We start from the raw sequence: 19,824 nt of genomic DNA on the forward strand, positions 1-19,824 counted from the left end.
CCCTTAAGGTTAAATGGCTGAAAATTCCACAGGTACGAGGAGCAAGAACTGAACAAATGAAACCACAGAGAGCGAATGGCAAACTGACCTAATCTGAGGATAAATCTATCAGACAGAACATAGCAGAAGACTGCTCTCTACTGTACATATTTTCCCCTCTGCAGAGCGGTGGCCATTCAGGGCTGCAGAGTCAATGAGCATTAAGTGCCTTTGTTGGTGTATTAAAAAGGTCATGTGCTTCAAAGGCTTACCTCTAAGAAATGGTGCAACAACATGCTTTGGGCATTCTAAGGTTTTGGGAAACCCCACCGTGACATCCCAATATGTCCTCACAATTCCGTATACAAAACAAAGCAATATACATCTGCTCATAAGAGCACATTGGCCTACGAGGCCTGGGAGGCTAGGAGATGGTGTCCGTCAGGTAAGCAAGTATAATCAATGTGTTTAATGATGAGGATAATAGGTACATATTGTAGTAAAACAATACAGTCTAGCGATGTGGATCCATGCTTAAAATCCAATATGGAATCTGAAGATATAATGCTCATCTGTTTCTCATTAAAAGCCCTATAGCTCCCTCTAAAGGACACAGTGGTACATCATATTAAGAAACAAAAGTCTTGCTGTTCAACAATCATTAGACTAACATGGCCCTTTGAGTTTAGTATTACTGTTTAAACCCCATCATGACTGAAGAGTTTAGAAGAACTGTTTGACCCTATCATGTTTAAACCCTATCATGTTTAACCCTATTATGTTTAACCCTATCATGTTTAACCCCATCATGTTTAACCCTATCATGTTTAAACCCTATCATGACTGAAGAGTTTAGAAGAACTGTTTAACCCTATCATGTTTAAACCCCATCATGTTTAACCCTATCATGTTTAACCCTATCATGTTTAACCCTATCATGTTTAACCCCTATCATGTTTAAACCCCATCATGTTTAACCCTATCATGTTTAACCCTATCATGTTTAAACCCATCATGACTGAAGAGTTTAGAAGAACTGTTTAACCCTATCATGTTTAACCCTATCATGTTTAACCCTATCATGTTTAACCCCTATCATGTTTAACCCTATCATGTTTAACCCTATCATGTTTAACCCTATCATGTTTAAACCCCATCATGACTGAAGAGTTTAGAAGAACTGTTTAACCCTATCATGTTTAACCCTATCATGTTTAACCCTATCATGTTTAACCCCTATCATGTTTAACCCTATCATGTTTAACCCTATCATGTTTAACCCTATCATGTTTAAACCCCATCATGACTGAAGAGTTTAGAAGAACTGTTTAACCCTATCATGTTTAACCCTATCATGTTTAACCCTATCATGTTTAACCCCTATCATGTTTAACCCTATCATGTTTAACCCTATCATGTTTAACCCTATCATGTTTAAACCCCATCATGACTGAAGAGTTTAGAAGAACTGTTTAACCCTATCATGTTTAACCCTATCATGTTTAACCCTATCATGTTTAACCCCTATCATGTTTAACCCTATCATGTTTAACCCCTATCATGTTTAACCCTATCATGTTTAACCCCTATCATGTTTAACCCTATCATGTTTAACCCCTATCATGTTTAACCCCTATCATGTTTAACCCCTATCATGTTTAACCCTATCATGTTTAACCCCTATCATGTTTAACCCTATCATGTTTAACCCCTATCATGTTTAACCCCTATCATGTTTAACCCTATCATGTTTAACCCTATCATGTTTAAACCCTATCATGAATGAAGAGGAAGATAAAAAGTAAATAAACAACTTTGTTTAAATATACATTAAAACAAGCATGTCGACGTCATGGACTCAGTCTTTGAATTTGAGAGTGGTTGTATTTACCCAACAGCATTTCTAAGAAAATTATGCGTTTTCATGCACTGAGGAACTGTACATTTCCTGCTTCCTGTCCACTATTACTGAGGATGACTCTTGACTCAGAACTAGACTTACAGTAAGAGCTGAAGTAATAGTTGAAGTTAACTGTATTTGAGCAGAAGTGTGTCAAGATGGACAATGATGAAAATACATATGCCAATTCAAGTTCCTTCAGGGCCAGCCCAAGAGAAGGAGCAATATATTTCCAGAGGTGGAAGAGACCCTCCAGAGCTGCTGCAGTGTGTCTGGGGCTGCTGTGTGTTCTCCTACTGGCTGGGATCATAAGCCTGTCTGTCTACCAGAGAAACCAATCGACCAGTTACAACAACCTGACTAAAGAGAGAGACCAGCTACAGAAGGAGAAAGAAAACCTGAACAAGAAGATTAAAGGGAGACGCTGTCCAGAAGGCTGGAGGGAGTTTGAATTCAGCTGTTACTACATCACCAATGAGAAAAAAACCTGGACTCAGAGCAGTGAAGAATGCCAAGAGTTTGGAGCAGATCTGGTGATCATAAACAGCAAAGAGGAACAGGTATTTATCAATGGATTATGCCAAACAAAAAATCATGTCTGGATTGGTCTTACTGACTCAGTTACTGAAGGGACCTGGAAATGGGTGGATGGTACACCACTGGCCACAGCGAATTGGCAGAGAGGGCAGCCCAACAGCAACAATGGAACAGACCAGGACTGTGGGGAGATCTGGAATCGTTCAGGGTTGTGGAATGATGAGAAGTGTTCCAGTAAAAATAAAGGAATCTGTGAGAAATAGGATCATAGGTCCTCTCTCTGCACTGCTGTTGAAAAAGGACTATCTATGGTAAAATAGTATGCTGCATTAGACTAGGGAGAGAAAGGCACACACAAACAGACTCACGCACGCACACAAACACACACGCATATACCATTTCACACAATGATGTACATATCATTCGATAAATTACTTTAAGTTTTAGTTATCCATTGATTTGAAATTACTGTAATAGTAATATTGTAAAATGTTATTGTTCATTTTGCTTCCATTATGCTGTACATAAATAAGGTATACTTTCTGCTAATTCAATCAACTTTACAAAAATATAAACGCAACATGTAAAAAGTGTTGGTCCCATGTTTTATGAGCTGAAAAAAAAAAAAGATTCCAGAAATTGTCCAGCTTATTTCGCTCAAATTTTGTGCACAAATGTGTTTACATCCCTGTTAGTGAGCATTTCTCCTTTGCCAAGATAATCCATCCACCTGACAGTTGTGGCATATCAAGAAGCTGCTTTAACGGCACGATCATTACACAGGTGCGCCTTGTGCTGGGGACAATAAAAGGCCACTCTAAAATGTGCAGTTTTGTCACACAACACAATGCCACAGATGTCTCAAGTTTTGAGGGAAATTGTATGCTGACTGCAGGAATGTCCAACAGAGCTGTTGCCAGATAATTTAATGTTGATTTCTCTATCATAAGCAGCCTCCAATGTCGTTTTAGAGAATTCAGCAGTACATTCCAACCGGCCTTACAACCGCAGTCCACATGTATGGTGTTGTGTGGGCGAGCGGTTTGCTGATGTCAACGTTGTGAACAGAGTGCCCCATGGTGGCGGTGGTGGTATGGCATGGGCAGGCATAAATCACATTTTATTGGTCACATACATATGGTTAGGAGATGTTAATGCGAGTGTAGCGAAATGCTTGTGCTTCTAGTTCCGGTGTTTCGCGCAAATGCCGCCATCTATCCAGTAATATCTAACAAGTAATCTAACAATTCCACAACTACCTAATGCACACAAATCTAAAGGGATGGAATAAGAATATGTAGATATAAATATATGGATGAGCGATGACTGAGCGGCATAGGCAAGATCCAATAGATGGTATAAAATACATGATATACATGAGATGAGTATGTAAGATACGTTTACATTATTAAAGTGGCATTTTTAAAGTGACTAGTGATCCATTTATTAAAGTGGCCAATGATTTCGAGTCTGTGTGTAGGCAGCAGCCGCTCTGTGTCAGTGATGGCTGTGTAACAGTCTTGATGGCCTTGAGATAGAAGCTATTTTTCTGTCTCTCGGCTCCAGCTTTGATGCAACTGTACTGACCTCGCCTTCTGGATGTAGTGGGGTGAACAGGCAGTGGCTCGGGTGGTTGTTGTTCTTGATGATCTTTAAGGCCTTCCTGTCACATCGGGTGCTGTTGGTGTCCTGGCGGGCAGGTAGTTTGCCCCCAGTGATGCATTGTGCAGACCATACCACCCTCTGGAGAGCCTTGCGGTTGAGATCGGTGCAGTTGCCGTACCAGGCGTGGACACAGCCCGACAGGATGCTCTCAATTGTGGATCTGTAAAAGTTTGTGAGGTTTTTAGGTAACAAGCCACATTTCTTCAGCCTCCTGAGGTTGAAGAGGCGCTGTTATACCTTCTTCACCACACTGTCTGTGTGGGTGGACCTTTTCAGTTTGTCAGTGATGTGTACGCCAGGGAACTTAAAACTTTCTACCTTCTCCACTGCTGTCCCGTTGATGTGGATAGGGGGTGCTCCCTCTGTTTCCTGAAGTCCACAATCATCTTCTTTGTTTTTTTAACATTGAATGAGAGGTTGTTTTCCTGACACCACACTCCGAGTGCCCTCACCTCCTCCCTGTAGACTGTCTCATCGTTAGTAATCAAGCCCACTACTGTTGTGTCGTCTGCAAAACTTGATGATTGAGTTTTAGGCGTGCATGGCCACGCAGTCATGGGTGAACAGGGAGTACAGGAGGGGGTTGAGCACCCACCCTTGTGGGGCCCCAGTGTTGAGGATCAGCAAAGTGGAGATGTTGTTTCCTACCTTCATCACCTGGGGGCGGCCCATCAGAAAGTCCAGGACACAATTACACAGGTGGGGTTGTGACCCAGGGCCTCAAGCTTAAAGATAAGCTTGGAGGGTACTATGGTGTTGAATGCTGAGCTGTAGTCAATGAACAGCATTCTTACATAGGTATTCCTAATGTCCAGATGGGATAGGGCAGTGTGCAGTGTGATGGCGATTGCATCGTCTGTGGACGTATTGGGGCGGTATGCAAATTGAATTGGGTCTAGGGTGGCAGGTAAGGTGGAGGTGATATGATCCTTGAAGCACTTTATGATGACAGAAGTGAGTGCAACGTGGCGATCGTCATTTAGTTCAGTTATCTTTGCCTTCTTGGGTACAGGGACAATGGTGGCCATCTTGAAGCATGTGGGGACAGCAGACTGGGATAGGGAGAGATTGAATATGTCCGTAAACACACCAGCCAGCTGGTCTGCATATGCTCTGAGGACGCGGCTAGGGATGCCGTCTGGGCCGGCAACCTTGCAAGGGATAACACGTTTAAATGTCTTACTCAAGTCGGCCACAGAGAAGGAGAGGGGGAGCCCGCAGTCCTTGGTAGCGGGCTGCGTCTGAGGCACTGTATTATCCTCAAAGCAGGCAAAGAAGGTGTTTAGTTTGTCCGGAAGCAAGACATTGATGTCCGTGACCTGGCTGGTTTTCTTTTTGTAGTCCGTGATTGCCTGTAGACCCTGCCACATACGTCTCGTATCTGAGCCGTTGTATTGTGACTCCACTTTGTCCCGATACCGACATTTTGCTTATTTGATTACCTTGCGGAGGGAATAACTACTGTTTGTATTTGGTCATATTCCCAGTCATCTTTCTATGGTTAAATGCGGTGTTTCGCGCAAATGCCGCCATCTATCCATGGTTTCTGGTTAGGGTAGGTTAATAGTCACATTATCGCCAATGCACTTCCTTATAAACTCACTCACCGAATCATTGTATAATTCAATGTTATTCTCTGAGGCTGCCCGGAACATTTCCCAGTCCGCGTGTTCAAAACAATCTTGAAGCCGATTCGTCAAACCAGAGTTGAATAGTTCTTGTCACGGGTACATCCTGTTTGAGTTTCTGCCTATAGGACAGTAGTAGCAAAATGGAGTCGTGGTCGGATTTACTGAAGGGAGGGCGGGGGAGGGCCTTGTATGCATCACGGAAGAGTAGCAGTGATCCAGTGTATTGCCAGCACGAGTGCTACAATCAATATGCTGGTAGAATTTAGGTAGCCTTGTTCTCAAATTTCCACAGCTACAATAAATGCATCCTCAGTATATATGGCATCCAGTTTGCATTGAGTCCAGTGAAGTTCCTTGAGGGCAGTCGTGGTATTGGCTTGAGGGTGGGATATACACGGCTGTGATAATCACCAACGAGAATTTTCTTGGGAGATAATATGGTCGTCATTTGATTGTAGGGAATTCTAGGTCAGGTGAACAAAAGGACTTGAGTTCCTGTATGTTGTTACGATTACACCATGAGTCGTTAATCATGAAGCAATCACCCCTGTCATTCTTCCCAGAAAGTTGTTTATTTCTGTGGGCGCGACGCATGAAGAATCCCAGTGGCTGTACCGACTCCGACAACACATCCCGAGAGAGCCATGTTTCCGTGAAACAGAGAATTTTACAATCTCTGATGTCTCTCTGGAAAGCAATCCTTGCCCTAATTATGTCTACCTTGTTGTCTAGAGACTGGACATTGGCAAGTAATATAATTGCAAGCGGTGGGTGGTGTGCACGCCTATGAAGTCAGACCAGGAGGCTGCTCCATCTACCTCTTCTGTGGCGACGTTGTTTTGGGTCGGCCTCTGGGATTAGATCCATTGTCCTGGAAGGTCATATTCCTGGTCGAAATGTTGGTAAGTTGACGTCACTCTGATATCTTGGCTGTATGTATTAACATTTTCTGGGCTAACAATGTAAGAAATGATCGGCGCCATCAGTCGGCGCCATCTTGCTAATGCTATGGACAACAAACACAATTGCATTTTATCGATGGCAATTTGAATGCACAGAGATACCATGAAGAGATCCTGAGGCCCATTGTCGTCTGCATACTCAGACATGTCACCCATTGAGGATACTCTGGATCGTTGTGTACAACAGCGTGTTCCAGTTCCCTCCAATAACCAGCAACACAATCAGCAACACCGTAACGTAACAAAATGTGGAAAAGGTCAAGGGGTCTGAATACTTTCCGTAGACACTGTATGCAAAGGAGATGTCACGCTGCATGAGGCAAATGGTGGTCACACCATATACTGCTTTTCTGATCCACCTTTTTTTTAAGGTATTTTTGTTCAGTATAGAACATGGAAAGTAAATGTGTTCTTATGACCGTTTTAATAGTTTAAAAAATGCAATGCAAAGTTAACGTAAAAACATAATAAAAACAAGATAAAAGCTGTATGGTAATTCCTGAACGTGACAGAGGTGTAGACTCCTGAAGGAATTTGGTTTAAGGAAGATTAAGGAAGGTTTCGTTAGAAAGAACAGACATTCTCTCACTTTTAGAATAAATCTTTTATTTTTATTTTTTGGTCGTCAAAACTATGGTTGATTTCAATAGCTATACAGCAAGCTTTTGTAATATTAAAGATATGAAATATATTGATCAAAGGTTATTGTGTGATTGTCATGTTCAACCATTAGTCATCATATGTGGACCATTGTCATTTTCATAGTGCTTCTGAACTTTGACACACCACCAAAGCACTGGGTGGCCATAGAAAAATGATACTGTATCACAACAAGGGTCCTTTCTATGTGAATTATAGTGTTTTAGTATTAGTAGGGTTTTAGTCAGTGAATACTTCCTTCCAGTACTGCTCCACAGTGAAATTCTTGTTCCTCTCAGCCAAGTGACGCAATGCCCTAGCCTCTTTCTTGGACTGCTCGTAACTGGCCGTCCAAATTCCTCGCAAAGATGTCCGCTTTCTAGGGCCTGAAGCAAAGTCAAATACCCTCGGAAGTGGACACTTTAGGTGGTTTCCCTCTGCTTGCCAGGTTTTAGGAACAAGGCCCTGTTTGGGAAGCAGAAATGTTACTATATTGGCACACTAGAAAAACACAATACTGGTGCAGGTCTATTTCATACTAGCTTGAATATTATTATTATTAACACAATATTGTGTTACAGTCTTGAATGTTTATAATTTAAAGCCAAATTTATTTTTTATTGTGTGTATGGACCATGGGATAACTAGCTGTCATGATGGAGTCAGCTAATGGGGATCCAAATTAAGATTCTGTATAATCAACTATTTACAGTCAAACTAATCATATTGTCAAAACCATTGACACACCAAGTAAATTGTAGTCAAAAGGAATTGGCAACCTTATCATCAGATGTCACAAATAAAACAGTTCAGTTCTTGTTACCTTTTTCTGTCTGTCGATGTTCTCCCACACCCTGCTGCACACCATGCACTCAAACACATCTATGTAGTTCTCCTGTGTCAGATCCTGGACACCCCATGGGCGTTCCTTCAGCTCCTTTACCAACTCCAGGTTGGAAACTTCACGCTTCAACTTCCACTCCAGATAAGTGGCATACTCCTTGTCGTTCTCATCTAGTCTCTTCAGATACAGAGCCAGTTTTTCAGGGGGCTCGTCTGGGTCGACTACCACCGCACTACTGTTGCTCGGCAGCCATTGCCGAACATTGGGAGCACCGTAATACACAGGAACCACCCCAAGCTTGAGAGGCCTCCATAGTTTCTCGGTGATGTAGTCGTCACAGACGGCGTTCTCAAAGGCCAGAATGAATTTGTACTGGGCCAGGATCTGGTAGAAGGCCTGCTCCTCCATGGCAATCGAGTCCCTCAGATGGGAAGGCAGGTCTTTGTTGTGGAGGCATTGTCCATAGGAATCAACCCTGATGTGCTTCATTAACTCACTCACATAGGCATCCCGGTCCGACGGAGGGTCGCAGTCTGACTGGACATACACCACCGGGGCTAGTGTTTTCCTCAGCTCGTTCTTCTGGTTGAGGGACACCAGGTAGGTCTGGGAGGTCAGGACCTCCAGGTTCTCCAGGTACTGGGAGGTGAGGGGCAGCTGGGAGTGCTGGCTGAAGGTGGCTGTGTGGTTAAAGAGGGTGATGACGGGCTCGTGGAAGAGCTTGTAGTTGTTTTTGGGTGACTCCTCGTGAAACAAGGCCCACTGGTGGTGCTCTCTCCTCGGCAGAGGAAGACTCTCGATGTTGAAATCGGTGCCTGGTTTGATTCAAGAAGGTTGGAAAGGGGAGACATTAGTATAGAGTTTATATGTCTTGAATGTGAAAGGTCAGCACATCTAATGCAATGCTGACCATTTTGCTTATTACATAAGTAATATGTAGAGTAGATTAACATAAAATATGTTTGATATTCTTCCTTTTACTCATCTTGTCTGAGATGACAGACATATTACTCTGGGATCTGAACAATGATGAAGTAAGAGTTGTATGTCTTTCTGCCTTGCAGTGTTTATAATAGGAGATGCCAGGTATTTTGTTGTCATCAGAAATGTTCAAATCAATGTGTCTCGGATATCTTCTTAAATCGGGTGCACTTCTGTCCTCTTCTAGGCTGTCGATATGTATAGGAAATCCTCAATGAGAAGGTTATTATCAAATCAAATTCTATTCGTCACAGACCTTACCGTGAAATGCTTACTTATACAAGCCCTTATTAACCAATAATACAGTTCACGAAATAGAGTAAGAAAATATTTACTAAATAAACTAAAGTAAAAAATTAAATAAGGCTACATACAGGGGGTAGGGGTAAAGTGACTATGAATGTAGGTGTGGGGGGGGGTCAATGTAAATAGTCTGGCTGGCCATTTGATGAATTGTTCAGCAGTCTAATGGCTTGGGGGTAGAAGCTGTTAAGTAGAAGCTGTTAATATACTCTAATAAGACATACAGTGGGGCAAAAAAGTATTTAGTCAGCCACCAATTGTGCAAGTTCTCCCACTTAAAAAGATGAGAGAGGCCTGTAATTTTCATCATAGGTACACTTCAACTATGACAGACAAAATGAGGAAAACAATCCAGACAATCACATTGTAGGACTTTTAATGAATTTATTTGCAAATTATGGTGGAAAATAAGTATTTGGTCAATAACAAAAGTTTATCTCAATACTTTGTTATATACCCTTTGTTGGCAATGCCAGAGGTCAAACGTTTTCTGTAAGTCTTCACAAGGTTTTCACACACTGTTGCTGGTATTTTGGCCCATGCCTCCATGCAGATCTCCTCTAGAGCAGTGATGTTTTGGGGCTGTTGCTGGGCAACATGGACTTTCAATTCCCTCCAAAGATTTTCTATGGGGTTGAGATCTGGAGACTGGCTAGGCCACTCCAGGACCTTGAAATGCTTCTTACGAAGCCACTCCTTCGTTGCCCGGGCGGTGTGTTTGGTATCATTGTCATGTTGAAAGACCCAGCCACGTTTCATCTTCAATGCCCTTGCTGATGGAAGGAGGTTTTCACTCAAAATCTCACGATACATGGCCCCATTCATTCTTTCCTTTACACGGATCAGTCGTCCTAGTCCCTTTGCAGAACAACTGCCCCAAAGCATGATGTTTCCACCCCCATGCTTCACAGTAGGTATGGTGTTCTTTGGATGCAACTCAGCATTATTTGTCCTCCAAACACGACGAGTTGAGTTTTTACCAAAAAGTTATATTTTGGTTTCATCTGACCATATGACATTCTCCCAATCTTCTTCTGGATCATTCAAATGCTCTGTAGCAAACTTCAGACGGGCCTGGACATGTACTGGCTTAAGCAGGGGGACACGTCTGGCACTGCAGGATTTGAGTCCCTGGCGGCGTAGTGTGTTACTGATGGTAGGCTTTGTTACTTTGGTCCCAGCTCTCTGCAGGTCATTCACTAGGTCCCCCCGTGTGGTTCTGGGATTTTTGCTCACCGTTCTTGTGATCATTTTGACCCCACGGGGTGAGATCTTGCGTGGAGCCCCAGATCGAGGGAGATTATCAGTGGTCTTGTATGTCTTCCATTTCCTAATAATTGCTCCCACAGTTGATTTCTTCAAACCAAGCTGCTTACCTATTGCAGATTCAGTCTTCCCATCCTGGTGCAGGTCTACAATTTTGTTTCTGGTGTCCTTTGACAGCTCTTTGGTCTTGGCCATAGTGGAGTTTGGAGGGTGACTGTTTGAGGTTGTGGACAGGTGTCTTTTATACTGATAACAAGTTCAAACAGGTGCCATTAATACAGGTAACGAGTGGAAGACAGAGGAGCCTCTTAAAGAAGAAGTTACAGGTCTGTGAGAGCCAGAAATCTTGCTTGTTTGTAGGTGCCCAAATACTTATTTTCCACCATAATTTGCAAATAAATTCATAAAAAATCCTACAATATGATTTTCGGGATTTTTTTTCTTCTCCTTTTGTCTGTCATTGTTGATGAAAATTACAGGCCTCTCATCTTTTTAAGTGGGAGAACTTGCACAATTGGTGGCTGACTAAATACTTTTTTGCCCCAAATCCTCAACGAGAAGGTTAATATTACAGTAATATTACGATGTACACTGCTCAAAAAAATGAAAGGAACACTAAAATAACACATCCTAGATCTGAATGAATGAAATATTCTTATTAAATACTTTTTTCTTTACATAGTTGAATGTGCTGAAAACAAAATCACACAAAAATTATCAATGGAAATCAAATTTATCAACCCATGGAGGTCTGGATTTGGAGTCACACTCAAAAATAAAGTGGAAAACCACACTACAGGCTGATCCAACTTTGAGGTAATGTCTTTAAAACAAGTCAAAATGAGGCTCAGTAGTGTGTGTGGCCTCCACGTGCCTGTATGACCTCCCTACAACGCCTGGGCATGCTCCTGATGAGGTGGCGGATGGTCTCCCGAGGGATCTCCTCCCAGACCTGGACTAAAGCATCCGCCAACTCCTGGACAGTCTGTGGTGCAACGTGGCGTTGATGGATGGAGCGAGACATGATGTCCCAGATGTGCTCAATTGGATTCAGGTCTGGGGAACTGGCGGGCCAGTCCATTGCATCGAAGCCTTCCTCTTGCAGGAACTGCTGACACACTCCAGCCACATGAGGTCTAGCATTGTCTTGCATTAGGAGGAACCCAGGGCCAACCGCACCAGCATATGGTCTCACAAGGGGTCTGAGGATCTCATTTCAGTACCTAATGGCAGTCAGGCTACCTCTGGCGAGCACATGGAGGGCTGTGCGGACCCCCAAAGAAATGCCACACCACACCATGACTGACCCACCGCCAAACCGGTCATGCTGGAGGATGTTGCAGGCAGCAGAACGTTCTCCACGGCGTCTCCAGACTGTCACATCTGTCACATGTGTTCAGTGTGAACCTGCTTTCATCTGTGAAGAGCACAGGGCGCCAGTGGTGAATTTGCCAATCTTGGTGTTCTCTGGCAAATGCCAAACGTCCTGCACGGTGTTGGGCTGTAAGCACAACCCCCACCTGTGGACGTTGGGCCCGCATACCACCCTCATGGAATCTGTTTCTGACCGTTTGAGCAGACACATGCACATTTGTGGCCTGCTGGAGGTCATTTTGCAGGGCTCTGGCAGTGCTCCTCCTGCTCCTCCTTGCACAAAGGCGGAGGTAGCGGTCCTGCTGCTGGGTTGTTGCCCTCCTACGGCCTCCTCCACGTCTCCTGATGTACTGGCCAGTCTCCTGGTAGCGCCTCCATGTTCTGGACACTACGCTGACAGACACAGCAAACCTTCTTGCCACAGCTCGCATTGATGTCCCATCCTGGATGAGCTGCACTACCTGAGCCACTTGTGTGGGTTGTAGACTCCGTCTCATGCTACCACTAGAGTGAAAGCACCGCCAGCATTCAAAAGTGACCAAAACTTCTGCCAGGAAGCATAGGAACTGAGAAGTGGTCTGTGGTCCCCACCTGCAGAACCACTCCTTTATTGGGGGTGTCTTGCTAATTGCCTATAATTTCCACCTGTTGTCTATTCCATTTGCACAACAGCATGTGAAATTTATTGTCAATCAGTGTTGCTTCCTAAGTGGACAGTTTGATTTCACAGAAGTGTGATTGACTTGGAGTTACATTGTGTTGTTTAAGTGTTCCCTTTATTTTTTTGAGCAGTGTATATAGGAAATCCTCAATGAGAAGGTTAATATTACAGTAATAATAAGATATACACAACCATTCAAAAGTTTTGGGTCACTTGTTTTGAAAAGCAACTTTTTTGTCCATTAAAATAACATCAAATTGAACAGAAATACAGTGTAGACATTGTTAATGTTGTAAATGACTATTGCAGCTGGAAATGACTGATTTTTTAAATGGAATATTTACATAGGCCCATTATCAGCAACCATCACTCCTGTGTTCCAATGGCACGTTGTGTTAGCTATTCAAAGTGGATCATTTTGCAGTTATGTTAGCACAGCTGAAAACTGTTGTTCTGATTAAAGAAGCAATAAAACTGGCCTTCTTTAGACTAGTTGAGTATCTGGAGCATCAGCATTTGTGGGTTCGTTTACAGGCTCAAAATGGCCAGAAACAAAGAACTTTCTTCTGAAACTCGTCAGTCTATCCTTGTTCTGAGAAATGAATGGTATGCCATGCGAGAAATTGCCAAGAAACTGAAGATCTGGTACAACGCTGTGTACCACTCCCTTCACAGAACAACGCAAACTGTCTCTAACCAGAATAGAAAGAGGAGTGGGAGGCCCCGGTGTCCAACTGAGTAAGAGGACAAGTACATTAGAGTGTCTAGTTTGAGAAACAGATGCCTCACAAGCCCTCAACTGGCAGCTTTATTAAATAGTGCCCGCAAAACATCAGTCTCAAGGTCAACAGTGAATAAGCGACTCCGGGATGCTGGCCTTCTAGGCAGTGAATGAATGAAGTGTGTGTTTTGTCCTATATTTATATATATATATTTTTTTTTTATCCCAGCCCCTGGGATAAAAAGGCCTTTTGACTTTTGGTAGGCTGTCATTGTAAATAAGAATTTGTTCTTAACTGACTTGCCTAGTTAATAAATAAAGGTTAAATAGTTTAGTTAGAGGGTGGAGGTCTGGGTGCCTTGTGAGAATTTGTTGGCGAATGAATTATTAGCCAACGTATAATCATTGGAAAACAAACTGGATGATCTACGATTAAGACTAAGGGGACATTAAAACTGTAATACCTTGTGTTTCACAGAGACTTGGCTGAACGACAATGCGGATAATACAGAGCTGTCTGGCTTCTCCATGTTTTGGCAGGACAGAGCAGCTACATCTGATAAGATGTGTCTATTTGTCAACAACAGCTTGTGCGTGATGTCTAACATTAAGGAAGTCTCAAGGTACTAGTCGCCTGAGGTAGAGTACCTCATGATAAGCTGTAGACCACAATATCTATATTATTCATAGCCATCTATTTACCACCACAAACCGATGCTGGCGCTAAGACCACTCATGGTGGCCGGGGACTTTAACCTGCAGGCAAACAAATCAGTTTTACCAAATTTCTACCAGCATGTCACATGTGCAACCAGAGGGAAAAAATTACTCTAGACCACCTTTACTCCACACACAGAGATGCATACAAAGCTCTCCGTCGCCCTCCATTTGGCAAATCTGACCATAATTCGATTCTCCTGATTCCTGCTTACAAGAAGGAAGTACCAGTGACTCACTCAATAAGGAAGTGGTCAGATGAAGCAGATGATACACTACAGGACTGTTTGGCAAGCACAGACAGGAATATGTTCAGGGATTCATCCAATGGCATTGAGGAGTATACCACCTCAGTCACCAGGTTTATCAATAAGTGCATTGATGACATTTCCCAACCAAAAGCTATGGATTACAGGCAACGTCCGTACCGAGCTAAAGGCTAGAGCTGCCGCTTTCAAGGAATGGGACACTTATCCGGAAGCTTATAAGAAATCCCACTACGCCCTCAGACGAACCATCAAACAGGCAAAAGGTCAACACAGGACTAAGATTGAACCCTACTACACCGGCTCTGACGCTCGTCGGATGTGGCAGGGCTTGCAAACTATTACGGACTACGAAGGGAAACCCAGACGGCGAGCTGCCCAGTGATGCGAGCCTACCAGACGAGCTAAATGCCTTTTATGTGTGATCACGCTCTCCATAGCTGATGTGAGCAAGACCTTTAAACAGGTCAACATTTACAAAGCTGCGGGGCCAGACGGATTACCAGGATGTGTACTCCGAGCATGCGCAGACCAACTGGCAAGTACCTTCACTGACATTTTCAACCTCTCCCTGTTTCAAACAGACCACCATAGTTCCTGTGTCCAAAAAAGCGAAGGTAACCTGCCTAAATGATTACGTCGGTAGCCATGAAGTGCTTTGAAAAGCTGGTCATGGCTCACATCCATCATGCCAGAAACCCTAGACGCACTCCAATTCGCATACCGCCCCAACAGATACACAGATGACCCAATCTCAATTGCACTCTACACTGCCTTTTCCCACCTGGACAAAAGGATGTGTGAGAATGTGAGAATGCTATTCATTGACTACAGCTCAGCATTCAACACCATTGTGCCCACCAAGATCATCACTAAGCTAAGGACTCTGGGACTAAACACCTCCCTCTGCAACTGGATCCTGGACTTCCTGATGTGCCGCCCCTAGGTGGTAAGGGTAAACAACAACACATCTGCCATGCTGATCCTCAACACTTGGGCACCTCAGGGGTGCGTGCTTAGTCCCCTCCTGTACTCCCTGTTCACCCATGACTGCATGGCCAAGCACGACTCCAACACCAGTTCGCTGATGACACAAAAGTGGTAGGCCTGATCACCGACAACGATGAGACCGCCTATAGGGAAGAGGTCAGAGACCTGACAGTGTGGTGCCAGGACAACAACCTCTCAATGTGAACAAGACAAAGGAGCTGATCGTGGACTATTGGAAAAGGAGGGCCGAACATAGACGGGACTGAAGTGAAGTGGGTCGAGAGTTTCAAGTTCCTTGGTGTCCACATCACCAAAACACGATCATGGTCAAAACACACCAAGACAGTTGTGAAGAGGCCACGACAACACCTTTTCCCCTCAGGAGACTGAAAAGATTTGGGATGGGTCCCCAGATCCTCAAAAAGTTGCACCATCGAGAGCATCCTGACCGGTTGCATCACCGCCAGGTATGGCAACTGCTGAACAACTAAACTAATCAAATGGCGCAACAGAGGGTAGTGCGTACGGCCCAGTACATTTTTTTATTTATTTTTATTTTACCTTTATTTAACTAGGCAAGTCAGTTAAGAACAAATTCTTATTTTCAATGACGGCCTAGGAACAGTGGGTTAACATTCAGGGGCAGAACGACATGAACATGAACTGTTTATAGGAGACTGGCCATGGTCGAATTGCTGCAAACAAACCACTACTAAAGGACAACAATAAGAATATACTTGCTTGGACCAAGAAACACGAGCAATGGACATTATACCTGTGGAAATCTGTCCTTTGCTCTGATAAGTCCAAATTGGAGATTTTTGGTTCCAATGTCTTTGTGAGACGCAGAGTAGATTAACAGATTATAGCTGTATGTGTGGTTCCCACCATGAAGCATTGAGGAGGTGGTGTGATGGTGCCTTGCTGGTGACACTGTCTGTGATTTATTTAGAATTCAAGGCACACTTAACCAGCATGGCTACCACAGAATTATGTAGCGAACGCCATCCCATCTGGTTTGCCAATAATTTGTTTTTCAACAGGACAATGACCCAAACCACACCTCCAGGCTGTGTAAAGGCTATTTGACCAAGAAGGAGAGTGATGAGTACAGCATCAGATGACCTGGCCTCCACAATCACGCAAACCCAATTGAGATGGTTTGGGATGAGTTGAACCGCAGAGTGAAGGAAAAGCAGTCAACAAGTCTCTCAAGACTGTTGGAAAAGCATTCGTCATGAAGCTGGTTGGGAGAATGACAAGAGTGTGCAAAGCTGTCAAAGGGTGGCTACTTTAAAAGATCTCAAATATAAAATATATTTCGATTTGTTTAACACTTTTTTGGTTACTACATGATTCCATATGTGTTATTTCATAGCTTTGATGTCTTCACTATTATTCACCACTGTAGAAAATAGTAAAAAAAAGAAAAACCCTTGAATGAGTAGGTGTGTCCAAACTTTTGATTGGTACTGTATATCGGAAATCCTCAATGAGAAGGTTAATATTACTGCAATAATAAGCATATGGATGTACACAATGCAAATGGATACATATAACTCTATAGTTCACTCTAAGAAAATGATGGTTAGAACCAAGGTAAGAAGAGGTAAGAACCAAATGTGATTCTGAACATACATTAAACTGCATTGCAATTCCATCAAGAGTTTTTAATGCTATACACATAAGGCAGGCCTAAAGGATATGCAACTATTATCTATCACCAATCACTGTTTCACAATAAAGGTGCTCTAAGGGTAAACTATTTACTTGGAAACAGTTGAACCAACAGAGTTACTTACAGCTGCAATACCAGGGCCTTCTCTTCAGCTTGGACCCACACAACAATGGCTCCCTCTAGTGTACATTTGATTATGTTTACTCAAATCAAAAAACCCGGTTCCATCCTGACTGTCCCGTATGACATCAATTTTAGAATCAGAGGATGCTAATGGTATATCACACCATCCATGTAGATGATTACACCACAACAAAGATGGCCTAATCAGTTTTCACTTGACTGTAACAATGTACTACATCTTGTCCTCCTTCAAGCCTCTTGTCAACTAGGCTATCATGAAAACAAACAATTAATCTATATCAAACACCATACCAAGTTAAGATAATGATTTACACTTAACTTCAGGAACTATACAGGCCCATACATTGTACATTTTCTAATTTTCAGATGTTCCTATAGTTTCAACAAATGAATCAAAAATAAAAGTCTCACCATAGAAAAGGAATGCCTGTGTAGATGGGTGAGAGTAGAGGGTCCTGTTGATGGTGAAGAAGCACTTGTTTGTCCCACACTCTCCTAGTCGGCCAATCTCTCCTGTTAGTGGGGACCACCATACAATGTAAGGGTACTGGCCCTCTGGACCCCCAGGGGAGGTTCTCTGACTGGCCAACAGTCCGCTGCCATGTAAACGATGTCTCCAGCCTGACTCGTCCCTTGGAGGGAGGATGTGTACTGTCCTTTCAAACTGACCAAGCTCCACCACCACCTATGCAAAGACAGAAAATATATATAGTATCTATTGGGAAATGTAGACCACCTTTTTGACACCACACTGTTTAGGAAGTATATGGATTTTGAACGATTCCAGTTGTGGTCATTTTCATGAAGATGTGCAATGCATGCAATAACATGAACCTCAGCATAAACACACACATGCAGCCTGACAGTAAAAACCCCACAAAAGTATGATGATAATACATACAATAATGCATGTATAGCTAAATTAATGAGTTTAAAATACCAATAGACATCTAATTCCATGCATTCTGGAATATACCAGTTACTGATATGGGATTGAGATGGTTAACCAGGTGGTAAAAGATAAGGAAATACCAGAGGTGAAAGAGATTCTAGTTTTCATCCCAGTATTAGTCAGATAGACCAAACAGACCTAGGAACAGAGATTGGGGATGGAATATATTGCGTTTCTGCCTGCAAACAAAATATATTAATCAACACAACTCTCTATATGCAAATGTGTGCGTGCAAAGCGTTTGTTATTATAGTGCCACGTTCTTGAAGACACAATGTAAGCACTCCTAGAGCTCTGGAGAAAAATGGATACATTTCACAACGGTGGAAACCATTGGCGTGAAAAGGTCACTACTGTCGTGTACAACTGACAGTGTTTCTGTTCGACCTCGATACTTTTCGTTCATGTCACTGTAACGATAAATACCTGCAGAGTAATCAGAAGGAAAAGTACAGCTGATAGGCAGAGGAAGAAAACAAAAAGTTTCCTCAAAGAAACTATTGAAAGTCTTGCCATCTTTCGACTATTGAGCATCACCGAGGGAAAAACTACTTGCTAAAACTCATATTCAAATGTCCCCCTGTTCAGTGGCGTTTCTAAAAATTATTTTAAATTGTTTAATTGTATTGTTAATAGTGAATCGCTTGTTTTGAAGTAGCGGAGATGCACGCGGCCATTTTCCATATTTGTGTTGACAATGAGGGGATTCGATTATCTGGCCTGGGTTACCAACGGTTTGAAAAATGATAGCATTCGTTTTGGAACCGGGCTGCCTCCTGGGTGTGAGCCAGGTGCCCAGTTCAAAGTCCACTCGAGAAATCGGCTCAAAGCAAAAGTAATGTAGCCTAGGCTATATTAGGCATGTTGAGTAATGAGTAGGAATCTGTGTTTTCACATTAAAAAATGATTGCTTTAAAAAAAATGCTTTATCTGCCTTCCCAATGAAAACTAGTTTGAACATTCTACCATATATTTCACAGAAAATATATATTGTATGTTTCTGGAAGATGTACCATGCTGCCTTGTTGACAACCTAACCGAGCGGTGAAGATTACTGTTGCATTTGAGAAGGGCGCTCCTCCCTCACCGCTTTTGGCCGCTCACATCACGGGCCATATACTGGTGCACCGCGGCTCAGGTTCATAAAGCTCCCTCAGCAGCTTCAGAAACATCAGGGGAGGTCCCAAATCTCATTGGTTATTGTACCCTTCCATCAATCAGAGACATCCTAGGAGTCTGATATGCTTGTGCAACAGGCTAAATGAACACATCAACATACATACATGAATATAAATTTGCATGAAATAGTACAAATACATTAAATTAGGCTTATAAGTCATTTTACATAAAGGTGTCTTTATTGATCAATCTATGCTTTTGGGGGGTGAGGACAAATACATAACTCGGATGTATGATAGGACCTACTATGAAATGTTGGTAAAAATCCTGAAAAATGACATTCAGTTGTATTACAGTAGTTATATTGCACTACTTTCCGGGTGCAAGCTGTTGTTTTTCAGCCTAAACATTTGCTCCAGTGCCCATGTTAAGGATGCCACAATGCTTGCTTAGCGAGTACCGCTTGCCCCTGATTCAGCTCATACCACAACTCGA

General features: G+C 42.8%; 2 protein-coding genes across 2 annotated transcripts; one reads left to right on the forward strand and one right to left on the reverse strand.

The window, feature by feature from the left end:
- The first annotated feature begins 1,829 nt into the window (after positions 1 to 1,829).
- LOC109867872 (CD209 antigen-like protein A) lies at positions 1,830 to 2,991 on the forward strand. Its single transcript, XM_031803085.1, has one exon. It carries the CDS (start codon positions 2,038 to 2,040, stop codon positions 2,677 to 2,679), a length of 642 nt encoding a protein of 213 aa, XP_031658945.1. The 5' UTR covers positions 1,830 to 2,037; the 3' UTR covers positions 2,680 to 2,991.
- Positions 2,992 to 7,079: 4,088 nt separating this feature from the next.
- On the reverse strand, positions 7,080 to 18,909 carry pofut3 (protein O-fucosyltransferase 3). Its single transcript, XM_031803084.1, has 4 exons — positions 18,637 to 18,909; positions 17,670 to 17,943; positions 8,137 to 8,972; positions 7,080 to 7,778 (listed from the first exon to the last, which is right to left on the reverse strand). The coding sequence occupies exons 1-4, from the start codon at positions 18,742 to 18,744 to the stop codon at positions 7,554 to 7,556; spliced, it is 1,443 nt and encodes a 480-aa protein (XP_031658944.1). The 5' UTR covers positions 18,745 to 18,909; the 3' UTR covers positions 7,080 to 7,553.
- Between the last annotated feature and the right edge of the window lie 915 nt (positions 18,910 to 19,824).

This window comes from Oncorhynchus kisutch, linkage group LG23, assembly GCF_002021735.2.
Source record: "Oncorhynchus kisutch isolate 150728-3 linkage group LG23, Okis_V2, whole genome shotgun sequence".
In the NCBI taxonomy this organism is placed as follows: Eukaryota; Metazoa; Chordata; class Actinopteri; order Salmoniformes; family Salmonidae; genus Oncorhynchus; species Oncorhynchus kisutch.